Genomic DNA, 17,051 nt, shown 5'->3' on the forward strand with positions numbered 1-17,051 from the left:
TTTCAACATAAATGTAAAGACAGAGCCCGAAAGGGGAACAGAGTTGCGTGACAGACACAGTGATGAAGCTGGTCTTTCTCGCTCTCTCTCTCTCACACACACACACACACGCGCGCGCTCGCACGCACGCACGCACGCACACGATGCGCAAAACTCCGCATTTGAACAGTCAATAGCAAATACTTAAACTAATAACAAAACAGTAGCTGATTCAGAAGTGCCAGATTGTCATAGCAAAGTCAGAATTACCTCCTCTCCTAGGTTCACGAAACGGTCGTCCATAAAATGCATTTGCTGTTCTGTTGTAAGTAATCTTAAAGATTCCTAAATGCATCTACTTTCAGAAGGTATATATATATATTCTGAATCAGTTCAAACAGCTGATAAAAACATCACAATAATCCACCATTGTCATACAGGTCAGGACTATAGTTTTTGAGCTATTTTAGCTTCATGAGATCAGTCGGTTTGTTGTAAAACCTGAATGTTACTCTACTCTCTTCTCTTTTCATAAACTGCACATATTCTTCTAGTCTCTCCAGTTTTTACTGGACACATGCAAAATTCTGGTTATTGGAGCTGGTGGACTTGGTTGTGAGCTGCTCAAAGATCATGAATGACAAATCAAGCATTAAAATACAACAAAACATCTGAAAATCAAGATATTTCTCATTTTAATTTATCCCCTCAACAACAGGATGTATGAAGAAGCCTAATTTTAAAAAGTGTGATTTACAGACCTGGAAAAATAGTGTAAATAAAATTATTTAAAAAAAGGAGAGAGAATATAGTTTTTGAGCTATTTTAGCTTCATGAGATCAGTCGGTTTGTTGTAAAACCTGAATGTTACTCTACTCTCTTCTCTTTTCATAAACTGCACATATTCTTCTAGTCTCTCCAGTTTTTACTGGACACATGCAAAATTCTGGTTATTGGAGCTGGTGGACTTGGTTGTGAGCTGCTCAAAGATCTGGTACAGTTTTTGTTGTGCTGTATTTTTTTTTAGACAGATTCTTGTTTGTTCAATACTTAATGACAGCTGCAATACTCTATTCCTTGAAATTACAAAGAGGCTAATTGCTGTGTTTTGTCCTATCATGCTCATACATGGTGCGATTTTATCACGCAGGCCTTGTCAGGTTTTCGGCACATTCATGTGGTGGACATGGACACCATTGATGTTTCTAACCTCAACAGACAGTTCCTCTTCAGGTTAGTCTTAGTCAGCTGATAGCTGCCTTTTTGAGCCTTTTCTTGTTCTTTTTTATTAATGTAAACTGATCGCTGTTGTATCTACAGACCAAAGGATGTGGGCCGACCAAAGGCAGAGGTTGCGGCAGACTTTGTAAATGGCAGGGTCCCAGGCTGCAATGTTGTCCCGTATCCTTCAAAGTGTATTAAATGTAGCCTGGAAGTTCAAATTCTTAAACAATCCTTTAATCATTCCCTCAGGACATTTTCATTTTTGGGCATGTTGAAATGCTGCTATATGTTTCTATTTGATACAGTACCGTTCAAAAGTTTGGGGTCAGTAAGATTTCCACAAAAATATTAAGTAGCACCACAGTTTTCAACATTTATCATAATAAGACATTTTTCTTGAGCACAAAAATCAGCATATTAGAATGATTTCTTAAGGATCATGTGACGCTGAAGTCTTGAGTAATGGCAGCTGAAAACCAGCTCTGCCATCAAAGGAATAGATCACATTTAATATAGGCAAATGTAAAACAGTTCTTTTAAACTGGAATAATATTCCAAAATATTACTGTTTTTACTATATTTTGCTAAGAGGAGTGTATAAGTTATATTTATGTGTGTCAAAATATTTGTATTTACCTTAATAAACAATGCAGACATTTTAAGAAAATCCAGGACTTGGATGAGACATTTTACAGGCGTAAATACCCTCTAAACCTTTTTCTTTTGTCTAAAATGTCAATATTATATGTGACAGTTTTGTCCTGCATTGTGAGACTGTTGTTTTCATATATTATGACACTTTTTGGGGGCAGTTTTTGCTTGGAAATATGAGTAATGTAACTTAAAAATTATTATTATTTTTGTTGTTACTGTCTAGAATTTCACATAGTTGTCTGTGGCCTGGACTCTGTTGTTGCCAGAAGATGGATGAACGGGATGCTGGTATGTGTTTATTGTCCTGAACATCTAACAATCTGTCCGTATAAATGCATAGACCTAAAGTCCTCTCTGTGAGAAGTGCTTATATTATAGTTTATGCATTTTGTTTTATATATTCACGTAGCTATATATTTTATAGCTATATATATTCACATAGCTAGAAATATGAGGTAATGTGCTTGTTAATGTTTACTAATGTAGTTATTAAACATTACCTAATGATTACCAGATCATTATTTAATGTAAATTGAAATGCTTACAAATGCCATTAAACTTTCAATTCATATGATCATGCACTTCTTGAAACTTTTCTATTTGAATATATATTAACTAACGATCTGTTAAACATTATATAATGTTTCTTAATGATTTATTAATGAAAGTTATTATAAAGTATTTCCTTGTTTTGTCTTTCTCAGTTATCTCTGCTGATTTATGAAGATGGTGTCCTAGATCCCAGTTCCATTATTCCATTAATAGATGGAGGCACAGAGGGCTTCAAGGGCAATGCCCGAGTCATTCTTCCAGGCATGACAGCTTGCATCGATTGCACCCTCGAGCTCTACCCTCCACAGGTGCACACTGGGATTTTGTGTTAAGTTGAATTTCAAAAGCCTTTTGTCATACTCATTTTTGTCCCCTACACAGATAAACTTCCCGATGTGCACTATAGCCTCAATGCCACGGTTACCAGAACATTGCGTTGAATACGTCCGCATGCTGCTTTGGCCCAAAGAAAAGCCTTTTGGAGGTACTTGAATTGACAGGATCTGCATAGAGTCTCAAACAACCATTGGATATTTGGTCATGTTGCTGCTAGGTAGTCTGCTATTATTTCACATTTGAATGTGTTTTCCTCAGACGGTGTAGCCCTAGATGGAGATGACCCAACGCACATCCAGTGGGTGTTCCAGAAATCTCTGGAAAGAGCAGCAGAGTTCAGCATCACTGGGGTGACTTACAGACTCACCCAGGGTGAGTGAGAAGGGCCTGTCAGTGGGACTTTATTAGCAATTTTGTAAAATCCTCTCATTTGTAAACCGTTTTGATGGAGACAATGTCCAGATATACTCTAATGTACAAAATTACAATACTTTTATTTAGCAAGGGTACATTAAAATCTATCATGGTTTTCACACACATATCAGGCAGTCCAACTGTTTTCAACATTGATAATCATAAGAAATGTTTCTTGAGAAGCAAATAAGCAGTAGAATGATTTCTGAAGGATTCTGTGACAATGAAGACTGGAGTGATGGCTGCTGAAAATTCATCATCAGGGCTGTATTACACTTTAAAATATATAAAAATAGAAAAAAGTTATTTTAAATTGTAGTAGTATATCACACTATTACAGTTTTTACTGTATTTTGAGCAAATAAATGCAGCCGTGGTGAGACTTTTTAAAAAAAAAAAAAACCTTACCCTAAACTAGTGTATAAACCTTGAAATAGAAAATTTTAGGTCCTAGGTTCGCTGATTGGGAACCCGAACCATATTGAGAGACCCGCATGTCAGAGGAACTTCTAGGTGCTTCATTCCGGGGGTCTTTTGAGTCTGGACAGTTAGCAACCACCCAGAACAATGTGATACAACAAAATAAAAACACTCAAATGCCCTGGCAACCACCCACAATGCACTAGCATCATGGTGCATAAATTTGCATAGGCAAGCACTGTTGTAATTTCTTTTAGAAAATGTCAAAATCAAGTTTATACTCATAATGGTACACATTGCAGTTTGTAAGTTATCGTTCAGAAGCTCCTATTGTTGATGTTCTACCTCACCTGTGTTTCAGGGGTCGTGAAGAGAATAATTCCTGCTGTGGCTTCTACAAATGCTGTTATTGCTGGTATGCTGACATTGCAAGTATTCTCTGGTTTAATGGTGCTTGATTTTCTTTTGATATTTTTCAATAAGTTGAGCTGCAACTGGAAATAGAGCTTCTTCCTTTCTTTCACATTTCAGCTGCTTGCGCCACCGAGGTTTTTAAAATTGCCACGAGGTAAGGTATAACGACTTATTTTCCAGGAGAGAGCATTGAATTCATCGTTCATTCACATGTCTGATTTATTCTTTTACTTCTGCTGAACAGCGCCTATGTTCCCTTGAACAACTACCTGGTGTTCAATGATGTGGATGGGCTGTACATGTACACCTTTGAGGCTGAGAGAAAGGTTAATGATTTGAACTTGATTTAAAGGACATAAATAAAAGATGACATTAATGCTGAATGTCTCTGTGTAGGAGAATTGTTCTGCCTGCAGTCAGGTGCCACAGGACCTACAGTTCCCACCTTCAGCTAAACTACAGGAGATTCTGGACTACTTGACTGAGAATGCCTCTCTGTGAGTCACAGTGTTCATTCATGTTCATCTATGGTTTTCTTTTATCATATTTGTTTTGTTTTATGTATTTAATTTACCATAAATGTTACCATAAAAAAACAAACATCAACAAAATATATACATAAACAAGATATATACATGCATACCCATACACACATACTGTATAATCATATACATATATCTTAGAATATTTACCATATAAAATAGTTTAAGAAAATGAAGTAAAGGCAACTAAAGAGAAAATTTGTTACAATTTTTAGAGTAGAAGCACTGTTGATTATCTAAACATGGCTTACAAATAAAGAGTCAAGATTACAAATACTTACCAACTTATCTTCTTTACCTATTCAGATTCTTGAAATGTATTCCTAACAAACTAAATTGATACATACATTTAATACAGCTTTTTTTGTTTATTATCATCCTAAATTATGACTATATTAATTAAATGGTTAGATACACTTGCCATTAAATGATCGTTTTACTGTATTAGACGAACGCATATCAACGAAATGCCAATACCAGAATGAATGCATAATATCTTCTCCTGTTCTAAACAAAGCCTACTGAAAGAATCTGATTCATCATTTTATAATATTCCTTTTAGTTAAAAAAATATTGAACGTGACAATGTTAAATATGATGAAATGCAAAAAATGTGTTGTCCTCATGTGTTAACGGATATCTTTTCTGAAGCTGTTTCCTCCTGTTTGTAATAACACTGAATCCTTTGTCTACTAGCCAAATGAAGTCTCCTGCCATCACGACAACTTTGGATGGAAAAAACAAAACTCTGTATTTACAGGTTAGAACATTTCTAACATGTACCAGACTTGTCATATTTAGTTCACTTAGATCAGGATTTAACATGCATTTTATGCTTTAGCGGTTTATTTTTAATACATTTGAATCTGTTTGGTTTTATTTTCAGACCGTAGCATCTATTGAAGAGAGAACGCGACCAAATCTAAACAAAACGCTGAAAGGTGATTGAAAGTCTATTGTGATATCATGTAGTATATGTAACTATTTAATAAGTGTATTTCGAAAATATATTGATGTTGTTTAATGTCTTAAATGCTTGCTTGTGCTTGCAGAGCTTGGACTAGTCCATGGACAGGAACTGGCAGTGGCTGATGTCACCACTCCTCAGACGGTGCTCTTCAAGCTCAACTTCATCTCATAGGACAAATGCTTCATTCTTATAGACAGTTACAAGTGGTTATTGCAGTCATCATCAAAATGAAGCAGCCTTGGAAATAGTTTATAAACTCAACATATCAGCAGAGACATCACATGCACATGCTCGGCTGGAATTGCTGCCGTTTGTATTTAGATTTTATGGTCAACTCTGTCCATCAAAGACACTTACAGGAGACATTTGTTTCATTGTCTTGCACTGCTATAGTCGTAGGAGACATTTTGGTGGATTTCTTTATCTATTTATTTTGTTGTTGTGCATTCACAGTATCTTGTTCAGTGTCTTGTAGAAAAAAATATTCATGTTTTGAATTCAATTTGGAAACCATATTTTAAACAAGTATTGAAGTCCTAGTCCAGTAATGCTTTCCTATAAATTTACTTTTACTCAGTTTGTGAATAAATATATTTGATTAAATATTTAAAGAGACTGAAGGTATTAAACCATTATAAATTCTCTAGAATTAAAATTGACTTTTTGTAAGCAAACAGAATGTTGCGTTATCAATGTAATGTTAAGAAAGAGATATTAGGTATACTGTACTGTTTTATTTGTTTTATGTGGCATTGTTATGTAATACAAGTTTGTAGAAATACAATGGAGACACTTATTCGCAAGGTCAGACTGGCCTTAGTGACTTAGTTTTTTCAGCCACAGCACCACATACTACAATTTATCAAACTGCTTATGTCGTTTGACAAGCTACAAATTGAAATTAATTAATTAAGCTACAGTGAAATTATTTGTTTGATAAAGTTGATTGCTATATTTAGTGTCCTATTACATTTTTTTAAATTATACAACAGTGCAATAACTTCAGTTCATATTTAAGAAAAATATCAATTCGATTCATATTAATTTCAGTAAAATATCTTATTAATGCAAGAATTTCGATTCATATTCACTTAATTTTAGTAAACCATTTTTAACTCTATTGATTTAAAATGTTTATTTGTTAAATGTTTTTAGCAAAATTCCACATTTGTGCATTGGATCGTGAGACCGCATGGTGTCCCCCTTTCAAAAGAAATAAACACCAGTTCAAGTCCTACCAGAGTCTGACACAGAAGTCGTGCTTACATGCACTTGCAAAAAAAATGTGCGTTTGAGTTTACTTTTATTCGGTCAACTCATATTTTAGTAAAATTATGATGTTCTAGAGGTTTCAACTGAAAAGTGACACTTTAATCGTTTACTTTTTTAATAAAAAATAAACACAATTCACAGATATCAGTATTATATAACTTTATATGGGTTATAGTGTAATATATAAAAAAATAACAAATTGTACTGTAGACATTGGTGACGTGACCCTGACGTCACGCGCATGATAGGTTGATGCGGCTTTGTTGATGCTACGTGGATGGGAAGTAGTTCTCGCGCTGCCAGAGGAAACCTAAACAAATAGTGCGTAGAAGTCCAATTTAGAAGCCGAGTAACGCGAAGACAAATAAAATGCCGCCCAGTACGTCGTTTATTTATTTATATCATCGAATTTAATTTTAGCGTTGGATTATGTCAACTGCCAGCAAATTGTCAGTCGTTTTGCGAGCAGAATTAGCCGCCAAGCTAATGTGGACAGCGGCCTAACATACAAACACAACCCACTTGCTTCGGCTCTTAGTGTGGAATAAACCTGCTCTTATTTGGGATGCTTTTGATATTGTTGTGTTTTATGTAGACGTTCACTGAGCTGTCACGCAACCAGCTGGAAGTCAAGCAATATGAGTTGGTTCAACGCGTCACATCTGTCGAGTTTTGCTAAACAAGCGCTGACAACTGCTCAGAAATCCATCGACAGAGTTCTGGACATCAAAGAAGAGGACCAGTGGGGTGATACGACCGAACAGACCTTTACTGGTAAGTTTAGTTATAAATGGTTTAACCTGACGTGGAAAGAAGACAGACATGTTACTGACAGTGCAGGGTGACATCATCAGTGACAATTACTGGGCTTCGGCATAACTTTAGTGATATAATGATGCATTTGTCCCCGAATGTACACACACACATACATATTTTTAGTTGACTACATACATTTAGTTGGCTCACATAACTTTAAAATCACAGAATCACAGACCAAAGCAAACATGAAACTTCTTCAAAGAAAGTATTTCTTTTGCAAACCTCTTTTGCAATGTACAAACTATCAAATATTATCCGTAACGTTATATTGTAATCATTACAGCCGCAAGCTGTAATCATTGCTTAACATGACAATTGTGTCTGCATAACTAAATACATGACTAACCATATAATTTGTATTTATCTTATAGTTATATATTACTGCCATATGATCATTAATTACAGAATATTTCCTTATAGCAAAGTGAAGCTACTTTGAAACAGTATGTGCTGTGAAAAGCGCTATACAAATAAGCTTGAATTTAATTTCCAAGATGAAACCGGATGCCTCAAAAAGCCACTAAAGAATACAAAAGAGTTTGTCATTTTGATGTATTGTGTTTCCGAATGTTGGATTTGTTTTCTTCTTTTAGCTTATGTTTATGTTTATAAAATAGATATGTTTGATTCAGTAGCTTTAAGCTTGATTTATTTCGTTATTATTGAACTGAATTGAATCAACACTGAGCTGAATAATGACACGGTTGCCTTCTGTAGAGCTGCTTTATAGCTGACAGTGAATATGTTTCATAAGTGGTGCATTCTGCAACATGAACAGTGAACAGTGTTAGTTTCCTGTTTAGTACTATGAATGTGCTTTGACACAATCTTTATTGTATAAAGTGCAACAAATAAATGTGACTTGACTTTTGAGTGACCTTTTTTTTTCCAGATCCACCAGGCAAGCCGGTATCAACAGGATGGGGTATGAACCAGTGGAGCTCGCCCTCAGAGGAATGTACCAAAACTCTCCCTCCATCATCCGAGGCCATTACTAAGCCTGTCACATGGACCGTGGTTGACGAATCTGAGGATTTCTTCAGTGCCTTTCTGCCTCATGGAGACATACAAACTGTAAGCAACACTAAAGTGGTGTCTGTGCCACCTGCCAAGTCGAACCGCAGACTACGGGAAAAAGCAGACGAGGAGAAGGAGCTGGAAGACAGTGAAGCGCAAGGTCAGGCAGACCTCAGTAAACGCAGCAACCTGGAAACTATTGAGATAAAGCCAACTGGGACAGAGCTTTTGGAGCAAATTTCATTCTCGGCAGATGAGCAGTCTCAACCAGAACTGGTTGTTCCTGTTGCGTCCGTTGCACCAGAGCAAGCTGCTGAACAGGAGACCGGCAAGGACCAGACAGAGACAGATGGCTTAGTTTTTCCTTCAGATGTCACACTCACAAATGTACCTTTATCATCTACTGAGGGTGAATCTGCTGGAGTGTTTGAAGCAGCTTTGACCATCGAGACCAAAAATTCAGTGAAAACCTTGCCTGTCCCTCTTAAAGAAATCCTGTTAGAATCCAAAGACGCTAAATCAGAGGACAGACAAAGCGACACCCCATCTCCCCCTGTTAGTGCCTTCTCTTCTGGTACTTCCACTACCAGCGACATAGAGGTTTTGGACCATGAGAGCGTGCTAAGCGAGAGCTCGGCCAGCTCCAGACAGGAGACTGCAGAGTCTAAAGCTGGACTCCACCTAATGCAGGGCTCTTTCCAACTGCTCTCCGCTTCAACGTGCGCCGACTTCCCTCGTCTGGATGAATACCCAAAACTCACTGAAAGTTGCGGCTCATCGTCTGATGCCTTTGAGCGCATCGACTCGTTTAGCATGCAGTCGTTGGACAGCCGTAGTGTCAGCGAAGTGAATTCTGATGATGAGATCCCGGGCAACCGCACCTTAGCTTCCATCACGGCTGGACATTTGCCCGCTCCTGCTCATTCAGCGCCACAGACCAGTCAGAAGGAAGAGGAGGTTATGACTGAGTCAGTAAATGACCAGTCGCTGGATGATAACGAGATGGAGGAAAGTGGCCGCAGTGCAACGCCAGTGAACTGTGAGCAGACGGATGAGCTGCAGGACCAGGGACCTGAAACTGACCTCACATTGACTAGCCAAAAATCAGATATAAATGAAACTCTAATATCACAGAGTACTGAGGAGAAACAAGGAGATTCACCCTGTCAGATTTTTGAGCTCCAAAAGGTTGGCCTTTTCCATAAATATTTATACAAAAGATAAGACATATAATGTAATTATTAGATATGCCCTACCGTTCAAAAATGGTGGTTGGTAAGATTTTTGTAGTGTTTTTGAAACAAGTCTCTTCCAGTGCTCACTGCATTTATTTGAGCAAAAATACAGTAAAAGCACTAATATTGTGAAAAATTATTTTAAGAATAATTTAATGTCTCTCCAGGCTTCAGTGTCACATGATCATTCAGAAAATCATTTGTGCTCAAGAAACATTCCGTCTTATTATTCTCCTTATCAATGTTGAAAACAGTTGTGCTCCTTAATATCTTTGTGGAAATTTTGATACATTATTTTTCAGTATTCTTCTAAAGAACAACATTTATTTAGAGCTTTAGTAAAATTTTTTTTTTTTGTTGATCAGTTTAATTCTTTGTCACTGAATAAAAGTATTAATTTAAAAAACAATCCTATTGACCCCCATTTTTTATTCATCGTATTTGTATGTGACATGGAATTTATATTCTGTTCTTTTTTCTTATCTCCCCAGATTATCGAGGAGCTCTCGAGTCGACTAGAGAAGAGAGAATCACAGTTGCTTGTGGTCAGTAAAGACAAGGCCAGACTGGAGGAGGAGTGTGACAATCTCAAAGAGTGAGTTAAGGAACCTGTGCTCCAGAAAACCATCTGCTGCTGTGTTTTCTTGAATGACAAACGGCTGTAATAACTAACTAGGTGGAGACAGCAACAATATTTACACAGCTTGAGGAAAACTGGACGCTGTGTTCACATACTGTTGGCAGATAAAAAGATTAGCTAATAAAAACCTTCCACATCTTTCAGCATGTAAATGGAATAAAAAATGGAATAATTTCTTACTGTACAGATTCTGTGTAGTCTGGCATGCTTATGGTGTTCATTTCTTTCAATTAAAGAAGTTTCACTGCACTGGATGTTCACACAATAGTGCTATCGATTCTTCTTTCTTAAATGCCTATTGAATTAGAGTCAGCAATACTTGTGTTTCACAGTGAGATGATCAGCTTGAAGGAAGAAAGCTCTACTGTACAGTCTTTAAAAGATGAGTTCACTCAACGTATAGCTGAAGTTGAGAGGAAAGCTCAACTCGCCTGCAAGGAGAGAGACATCGCCAAAAAGGTATATAAAAATTGTATTGTTATGAATTTATATTATTCTTAATACCCCAGTCATATTTTGTATTGAAATGCATGATTTGTCTTGGTCACAGGAAATTAAGGGCCTTAGAGAAGAACTGGCGAGCAGGTTGAATTCAAATGAGACTTTGGAACTGATAAGAGAGAAGGAGGAACAGATACGAGAGCTGCTTGAAGAAGGTGAATCTCTGAGGCTGTTTAATATTTTCAGCGAGACCTGACAATATTCACATTGATTAGGATGATCGTATTGAGATAAAAACATTTATTGCTTCATCCTTGCAGAATCTGGGTCATTGTTAAGGATGTTTGTTTACTTGTTTCTTTTGATTAGGTGAGAAACTGTCCAAGCAGCAGTTGCAGCACTCCAACATCATAAAGAAACTGCGTGTGAAAGAGAGAGAGAGTGATGCACAGATCACCAAACAGACCAAAAAACTGAAGGAACAGGAAGAAGAGCTGAAACACTTGCAGCAGGTCAGGGACACAGCCTTCAAAGCTGTGTTAAGTGTAGTAAAGTGCATTCAGTGTTGAGTTCGAGGAATAGGTTACTCAAAAAATAAAATGTTTTTTGAAGATTTACTCATCCTGTCATCCAAGATATAGATTTTTGTTTCTTTATTGGAACAGTTTGGAGAAATTTACCATTACATCACTTGCCCGTCAGTGGATACTCTGCAGTGAATGGGTGCTGTCAGAATGAGAGTTCAAACAGCTGATAAAAACAACACAACAATCCACAAGTAATCCTTCAGTTAACGTCTTGTAACTTAAACCCGCTAAAATTCTAGTCCTCTATCCATAATATTGCTTCAGTGACAATTGTAACTTGTACTTTGGCCAGAAGCAACGGTTTAAAGTTAAAACACCTCAATGATGGATTTGTTTTTTTTTTACAAACACAAAGCTTTTTGCTTCTCAAGATGTTAATTGACTGTAACTGGACTGGAATAATTTGGATTCTGACAGCACCCATTCACTGCAGAGAATCCATTGGTGAGCAAGTGATGTAATGTTAAATTTCTCCAAATCCGTTCCGATGAACAAACAAACTCGTCTATATCTTGGATGGCCTGAAGGTGAATCAAATTTTCAATTTTGGGTGAACTACTCCTTTTATATCAAATGTCAGTAAAATGAGAAGAGAATGCTGAGGTTTGTTCAATGTTGATTGTAGGTTTTGGACGGTAAGGAGGAAGTAGAAAAGCAACACCGAGAGAACATCAAGAAGCTGAATGCTGTGGTGGAGCGTCAGGAGAAAGAATTAAGTAAACTGCAGACCAGCAGCGAAGAGCTTCAGGAAAACAACCGCAGTTTGCAAGCAGCCCTCGACAGCTCCTACAAGTAAATAAACACAACACACTCTACATCATGCTAATACACACTCATTCACTGTCCCATTATCACTGCCATTTGGGTGGTGGTCTTTCCCAGCTTGTTCATTTTTGATTAATTTTTTATTATCTAGAGAGCTGGCGGAGCTGCACAAGGCCAACGCCACCAAGGATAGTGAAGCCCAGGAACTAGCGCTGAGCAGAGAGGTACAGGCGAAAGAAGAGCTGAGTCTGGCTTTGGAGAAAGCCCAAGAAGAGTCCTGCTTGCAACAAGAGGCACTGGCTAATCAGGTAAGTCCATTTTAGTTTTTTTTTTGGGGCTTGTACGGTATGTTATCATATCATATTACTTTATTATTGTTATTATTATTACTTATTTTTCTGTGCTTTAACAGTATTTAAATGTTTGTTTTTAGGAACTTTGTGTACTGTTTTCTTTGGTTACTCATCTACCTGTAGTTGCACATGTTTTATTTTAGTGGCTGATTAATCTCCAAATGCTAGCTTTTGTGCCTGTCTTGACTCTGTTTTTTTATGTTGAGGTGGCAGATCTGAGGCTGGCTTTACAGAGAGCTGAGCAGCAGCAGGCCAAGAAGGAAGATTACCTGAGGGAGGAGATCAGTGAGTTACAGCAGGTAACTAGAGCACCTTACTTCCTGCTTACAGAAATTATTGCACTATTCATTTCATATCAGCTGTTGTGTAGAAACCTAGACTTTTCAAGGCAAACTACTATGCTGATATCTATTGTTTGTTTGTTGAAAGATTGGTTTCTCTGTTTTAGAGAGAAAAAGTCTCTAAATTAAATTCTAAATTCTCTATTATCTCTTCTCTAAAAACCAAAGAGGTATAAAAAATTTAAAAGATTAACAATTTATTTTTCTGCACGTTAAATATGTACATGATTTTTATTTGGCTAGGACACATTAAACTAATCAAAAGTGACAGGTGTGTAAGCTGTTCATTATTTGTTTTTCAAATAAATGCGTATTAAATCAGCATATTAGTATGATTTCTGAAAGATGATGTGACACCGAACACTGGAGTAATGGCTGCTGTTAAAATAGAAAATTGTAATATTTCATAGTAGTACTGTTCTTACTGTATTTTTGATTGCTGGGCAAAAAAAGACTTATTTAAAAAACATTTAAAAAAATCTTACTGACCCCAAACTTCAGAATGATAGTGTCAGTGAAGGTTATGCTGTATTTTTGCACTTCAACAGAGGTTACAAGAAGCGGAGACCAGAAACCAGGATCTAAGTCAAAGTGTTACATCCACAACACGGCCTCTCCTTCGACAGATAGAGAACCTCCAGGCAACGCTTGGGGCCCAGACAGCATCATGGGAAAAACTAGAGAAGAACATCTCTGACCGCTTAGGTGAGACTTGCTTGTTTTGATTGAGTATCGATGGCTTCTGTCCAAATGTTTTAACTTGTCATTGTCTCCTCTCAGCTGATGCCCAAGCCCAGCTTGCTGTTTCCGTAGAGAAAGAGCGTTCGGCTACAGAGGAGCTGCTAGCCATCCGAGCACAGATAGCATCTTTAGAGTCTCAGGCTTCCCTGTTGAGGCAAGAGAAGGGACGTCTGCAGGGGCAGCTGGATGCAGAGAGGGTGAGGCGGGAAAAACTGGAGGATGACTTTAGCAGGTAGGAGATGTGTATAAAATTGAAAAAGAAGCTGCTATTGTAGGTGCCAGTATTAATTTCTGTGTCTGTAGGGAGCGCGTAGAGCTGGAGAATCTTAAAGGAGAACATGCTCGAGTATTGGAGGAGGCCAAGAAGGAGAAGGTATTGTTTGTACCTTGACCACTATAAGAAAATATATACACACATATTTATTCTCAGTGTCTGTATTATTTGGTCCTCTTCAGTTGCTTCTCACCAACCAACTTGAAATGGAGAAAATGAAGGTGGAGCAGGAGAAGAAGAAATGTTACCTTGCACAAGAGGCCCTCAAAGAAAAGGTTTTGCATGAAAAGACCTGTTCTGAATCTGCTTAATTAATAGTGTTTTCCTCAGAAATTACTTAAAATTACTTAACCATTTTAAACGGGGTCCAAGATAAACGTTTTGAGTAGAGTAAAATCAACTAGTCTCTGTTTTTGTTTCATCAGGAGAGGAAGTCCCTAAGTCTGTCTGTGACTGATGCTCCAGCATCCTCCACTCCTACACTGTCCCGTTCCAGTTCTGTCAGTGGGGCTGAGCATGCCGGCTTACCTTCCTCCCTTTTCTCACAGGTATGTTCATCTCACCCCCTGTCCATACTTATTTAGATGCAGTGAATCTTTTCTCCTCTTAGATATCTCACATTGTGTTATCACCTCACCTGGCTTCTGTGGTTGTTTTTTTAGCAGGAGGATTCTCTTGACCATTCTTTCAGCACCATGACCATGTCCATCAGTGGGACTAACCTATATGAGGCGGCTCGACTGGGTGGTGGATCCAGTGTCATTGAGAGCCTGCAGTCTCAGCTCAAACTCAGAGAGGGCGAGATTGTCCAGCTGCAGGTATGCCTTGGTCTTTCACTAGAATTAATTCTATGTACAATTACATCTTCCATGTTTATAACCAGATTGTGGTTTATAACTGGTTGTGGAATTAATGTTCTAATTTGTATTCAATTCTTTTGGTCATCCTCAAGATGGAGATTGCTAGTCTAGAGAGAAGCCGCACTGTCATGACAGAAGAACTGGTGCGACTGACCAATCAGAACGATGAGATAGAGAGTAAAGTGAAGGAAATCCCTAGACTGAAAGTGCAACTGAAGGTTGTGTTTGTGTTTAATAGTTAAAAATATATAAATAATTGTTTGTTTGTTTTTATGCTCATCGAGGCTCCATTTATTTGATAGAAAATACAAATATTGTTAAATATTATTACATTTTAAGAGAGAGGTTTTCATATTTTAATGTTTTGATTTATTCCTGTGATGGGAAAGCTGAATTTTCAGCAGCCATTACTCCAGTCTTCAGTGACATATGATCCTTCAGAAAGTTCACAACGAAACAGAAAGATCAAAAGAACAGTATTTGGTTAAAATATAATTATTTTTAACATTAAAAATGTCACCTTTCTGTCTCTTTTAAATCAATTTAATGTGTCCTTGCTAAATGAAAGAATAAAAAAAAGTCTTACTGACCCTAAACTTTGAATGGAAATGGAAATGTTTAAATTCTATTTTAATGCTGAATACGTGTCTAGAAATGTAGTTTATTAAAATTGTTCCCCATTACAGTGTACCCTCTGTAAATATAGACAAAATGAATTGAGTTTTACATCCTGTTTAAACAATTTCACCATTCCTTCATAGAGCGTGCTAGATGATCAGTTTGCTAACGAGCACATTAATAGGTATTAGACTTTTATTCTGTTAGTTAAACACTAATCAGATGTTTGTGTTCATCACAGGATCTAGAACAGAGGCACAACACCATTCTGCAGATGTATGGAGAGAAGGCAGAGGAGGCAGAAGAGCTGCGTCTGGACCTAGAGGATGTGAAGAACATGTACAAAACGCAATTAGATGAACTATTAAAAAATCAAAAATAATTGACTCTGCAAATGGACTGACACCCACTGACTGTAAACAGAACTTCACATCTCAAGAGTGTTGGTAATACAAGACCAAGTAATTTAAATGTATTTCATTCTGAGCTAAGAGTTTGTTCAACATATTTCAAGGATCAGTGATATAGTTATTTAAGATTCCTCTCACGGTTGTGGGATTTTATTTGAAATAATTTTTTCTCAATTAATAAACATGTTTGGTTTAAGAAATTCTATTATTATCTATTCGTGTATGGGTGTTTAGGTTTGGTGGTTTCATAACTCTTGAATTTGCACAATGAAGGGAGACTTTATGAGTTCAGACTTTACACGATTGGATTATAATCAGAATGAATGAATGGCTATATTTTCCTCTGATCTTCATCCTCTGGACTGCGCATCTTACTGGTAAGCAGTTGATTTGCTGTTGGCTGTCTCTTTTCATTGTAGACAAGTAAATATGAGTACCACACATCCTTAGTAGACTTTAAAAGTCAAGTTTTGCACTCTTTTTCTCATCTCACGCTGATTGAGTTTTAGTGAGGAGGATGAGGGAATCCAGGAAAATCTTTAACTCATATTCTATGAGATATGATCTCTGTAAATCATAAATTACAGTAAAGACTGTCTGATGTCAGTTTTATGCACACGTAAATAAAGTAGATATGTATTGGGCAGACTGGATTTGTTTTCCTGCTTTATTGATGTTTTAATGTTTAGGAATTTCTAAGATATTTTGAATTGTATGGTAATCATTATTATTAATCTTTGCCTTAATTTGTTTTCCAGCTTTATTGTTTTTGATGTTTAACAATGATGTTATTTTTAATTATATGGTAATGAATATATTTTTTATTATTCTTTGCATTGCTTTGCTTAATTTGTTTTTCAGCTTTGTTAGTTATTTTCTAAGATTGTTTTATTTGTTATTATTATTACTATTATTACAGTTGTTATATCAACGAATATAGTATAATTAATCTCTGCTTTAATGTTTTCTAGCTTTATTGTTTTAATGCTTAATAATTACTAAGATATTTTTAAATTGTATAGTAACAAATATATTACGATTATTATTAAGCTCTACTTTGTGTTCCAGCTTAAATTGTTTTTTTTTTTACTTTTTAATTAAGTATTTTTAGTTGTAACGATTATTATTATTAGTAGTATTCATTACTGAGCCTTCTTGGACGTCTACAGAACA

The 17,051-nt window shown here is 36.6% G+C and overlaps 2 protein-coding genes across 3 annotated transcripts in view; both read left to right on the forward strand.

The window, feature by feature from the left end:
• The window catches only part of LOC107656056 (NEDD8-activating enzyme E1 catalytic subunit-like), an 8,723-nt gene extending 2,410 nt beyond the window's left edge, over window positions 1–6,313 (forward strand). Inside the window, exons 5-19 of the mRNA XM_016443724.1 lie at window positions 893–973; window positions 1,130–1,212; window positions 1,300–1,380; window positions 1,857–1,900; window positions 2,081–2,145; window positions 2,562–2,717; window positions 2,791–2,893; window positions 3,004–3,117; window positions 3,941–3,994; window positions 4,111–4,147; window positions 4,238–4,319; window positions 4,390–4,490; window positions 5,232–5,295; window positions 5,422–5,476; window positions 5,588–6,313. Of these exons, the coding sequence (XP_016299210.1) occupies window positions 893–973; window positions 1,130–1,212; window positions 1,300–1,380; window positions 1,857–1,900; window positions 2,081–2,145; window positions 2,562–2,717; window positions 2,791–2,893; window positions 3,004–3,117; window positions 3,941–3,994; window positions 4,111–4,147; window positions 4,238–4,319; window positions 4,390–4,490; window positions 5,232–5,295; window positions 5,422–5,476; window positions 5,588–5,676 (1,209 nt within the window). The 3' untranslated portion in view covers window positions 5,677–6,313. The remainder of the gene's footprint in view (window positions 1–892; window positions 974–1,129; window positions 1,213–1,299; window positions 1,381–1,856; window positions 1,901–2,080; window positions 2,146–2,561; window positions 2,718–2,790; window positions 2,894–3,003; window positions 3,118–3,940; window positions 3,995–4,110; window positions 4,148–4,237; window positions 4,320–4,389; window positions 4,491–5,231; window positions 5,296–5,421; window positions 5,477–5,587) is intronic.
• Window positions 6,314–7,014: 701 nt separating this feature from the next.
• On the forward strand, window positions 7,015–16,074 carry tmf1 (TATA element modulatory factor 1). Of its 2 annotated transcripts, XM_016443727.1 has the most exons (18): window positions 7,043–7,098; window positions 7,373–7,551; window positions 8,489–9,801; window positions 10,340–10,443; window positions 10,821–10,947; window positions 11,039–11,144; window positions 11,299–11,441; window positions 12,142–12,308; window positions 12,433–12,589; window positions 12,841–12,933; window positions 13,524–13,680; window positions 13,756–13,948; window positions 14,020–14,089; window positions 14,173–14,265; window positions 14,416–14,538; window positions 14,653–14,808; window positions 14,943–15,068; window positions 15,710–16,074. In XM_016443727.1, the coding sequence occupies exons 2-18, from the start codon at window positions 7,416–7,418 to the stop codon at window positions 15,848–15,850; spliced, it is 3,405 nt and encodes a 1,134-aa protein (XP_016299213.1). In that variant the 5' UTR covers window positions 7,043–7,098; window positions 7,373–7,415; the 3' UTR covers window positions 15,851–16,074. The 2 variants fall into 2 exon arrangements, with proteins under 2 accessions (XP_016299212.1, XP_016299213.1); XM_016443726.1 differs by having other exon boundaries at window positions 7,015–7,551.
• Window positions 16,075–17,051: the final 977 nt, after the last annotated feature.

The sequence above is a fragment of the Sinocyclocheilus anshuiensis genome, unplaced genomic scaffold, assembly GCF_001515605.1.
Source record: "Sinocyclocheilus anshuiensis isolate Anshui unplaced genomic scaffold, SAMN03320099.WGS_v1.1 scaffold51, whole genome shotgun sequence".
Taxonomy (NCBI): Eukaryota; Metazoa; Chordata; class Actinopteri; order Cypriniformes; family Cyprinidae; genus Sinocyclocheilus; species Sinocyclocheilus anshuiensis.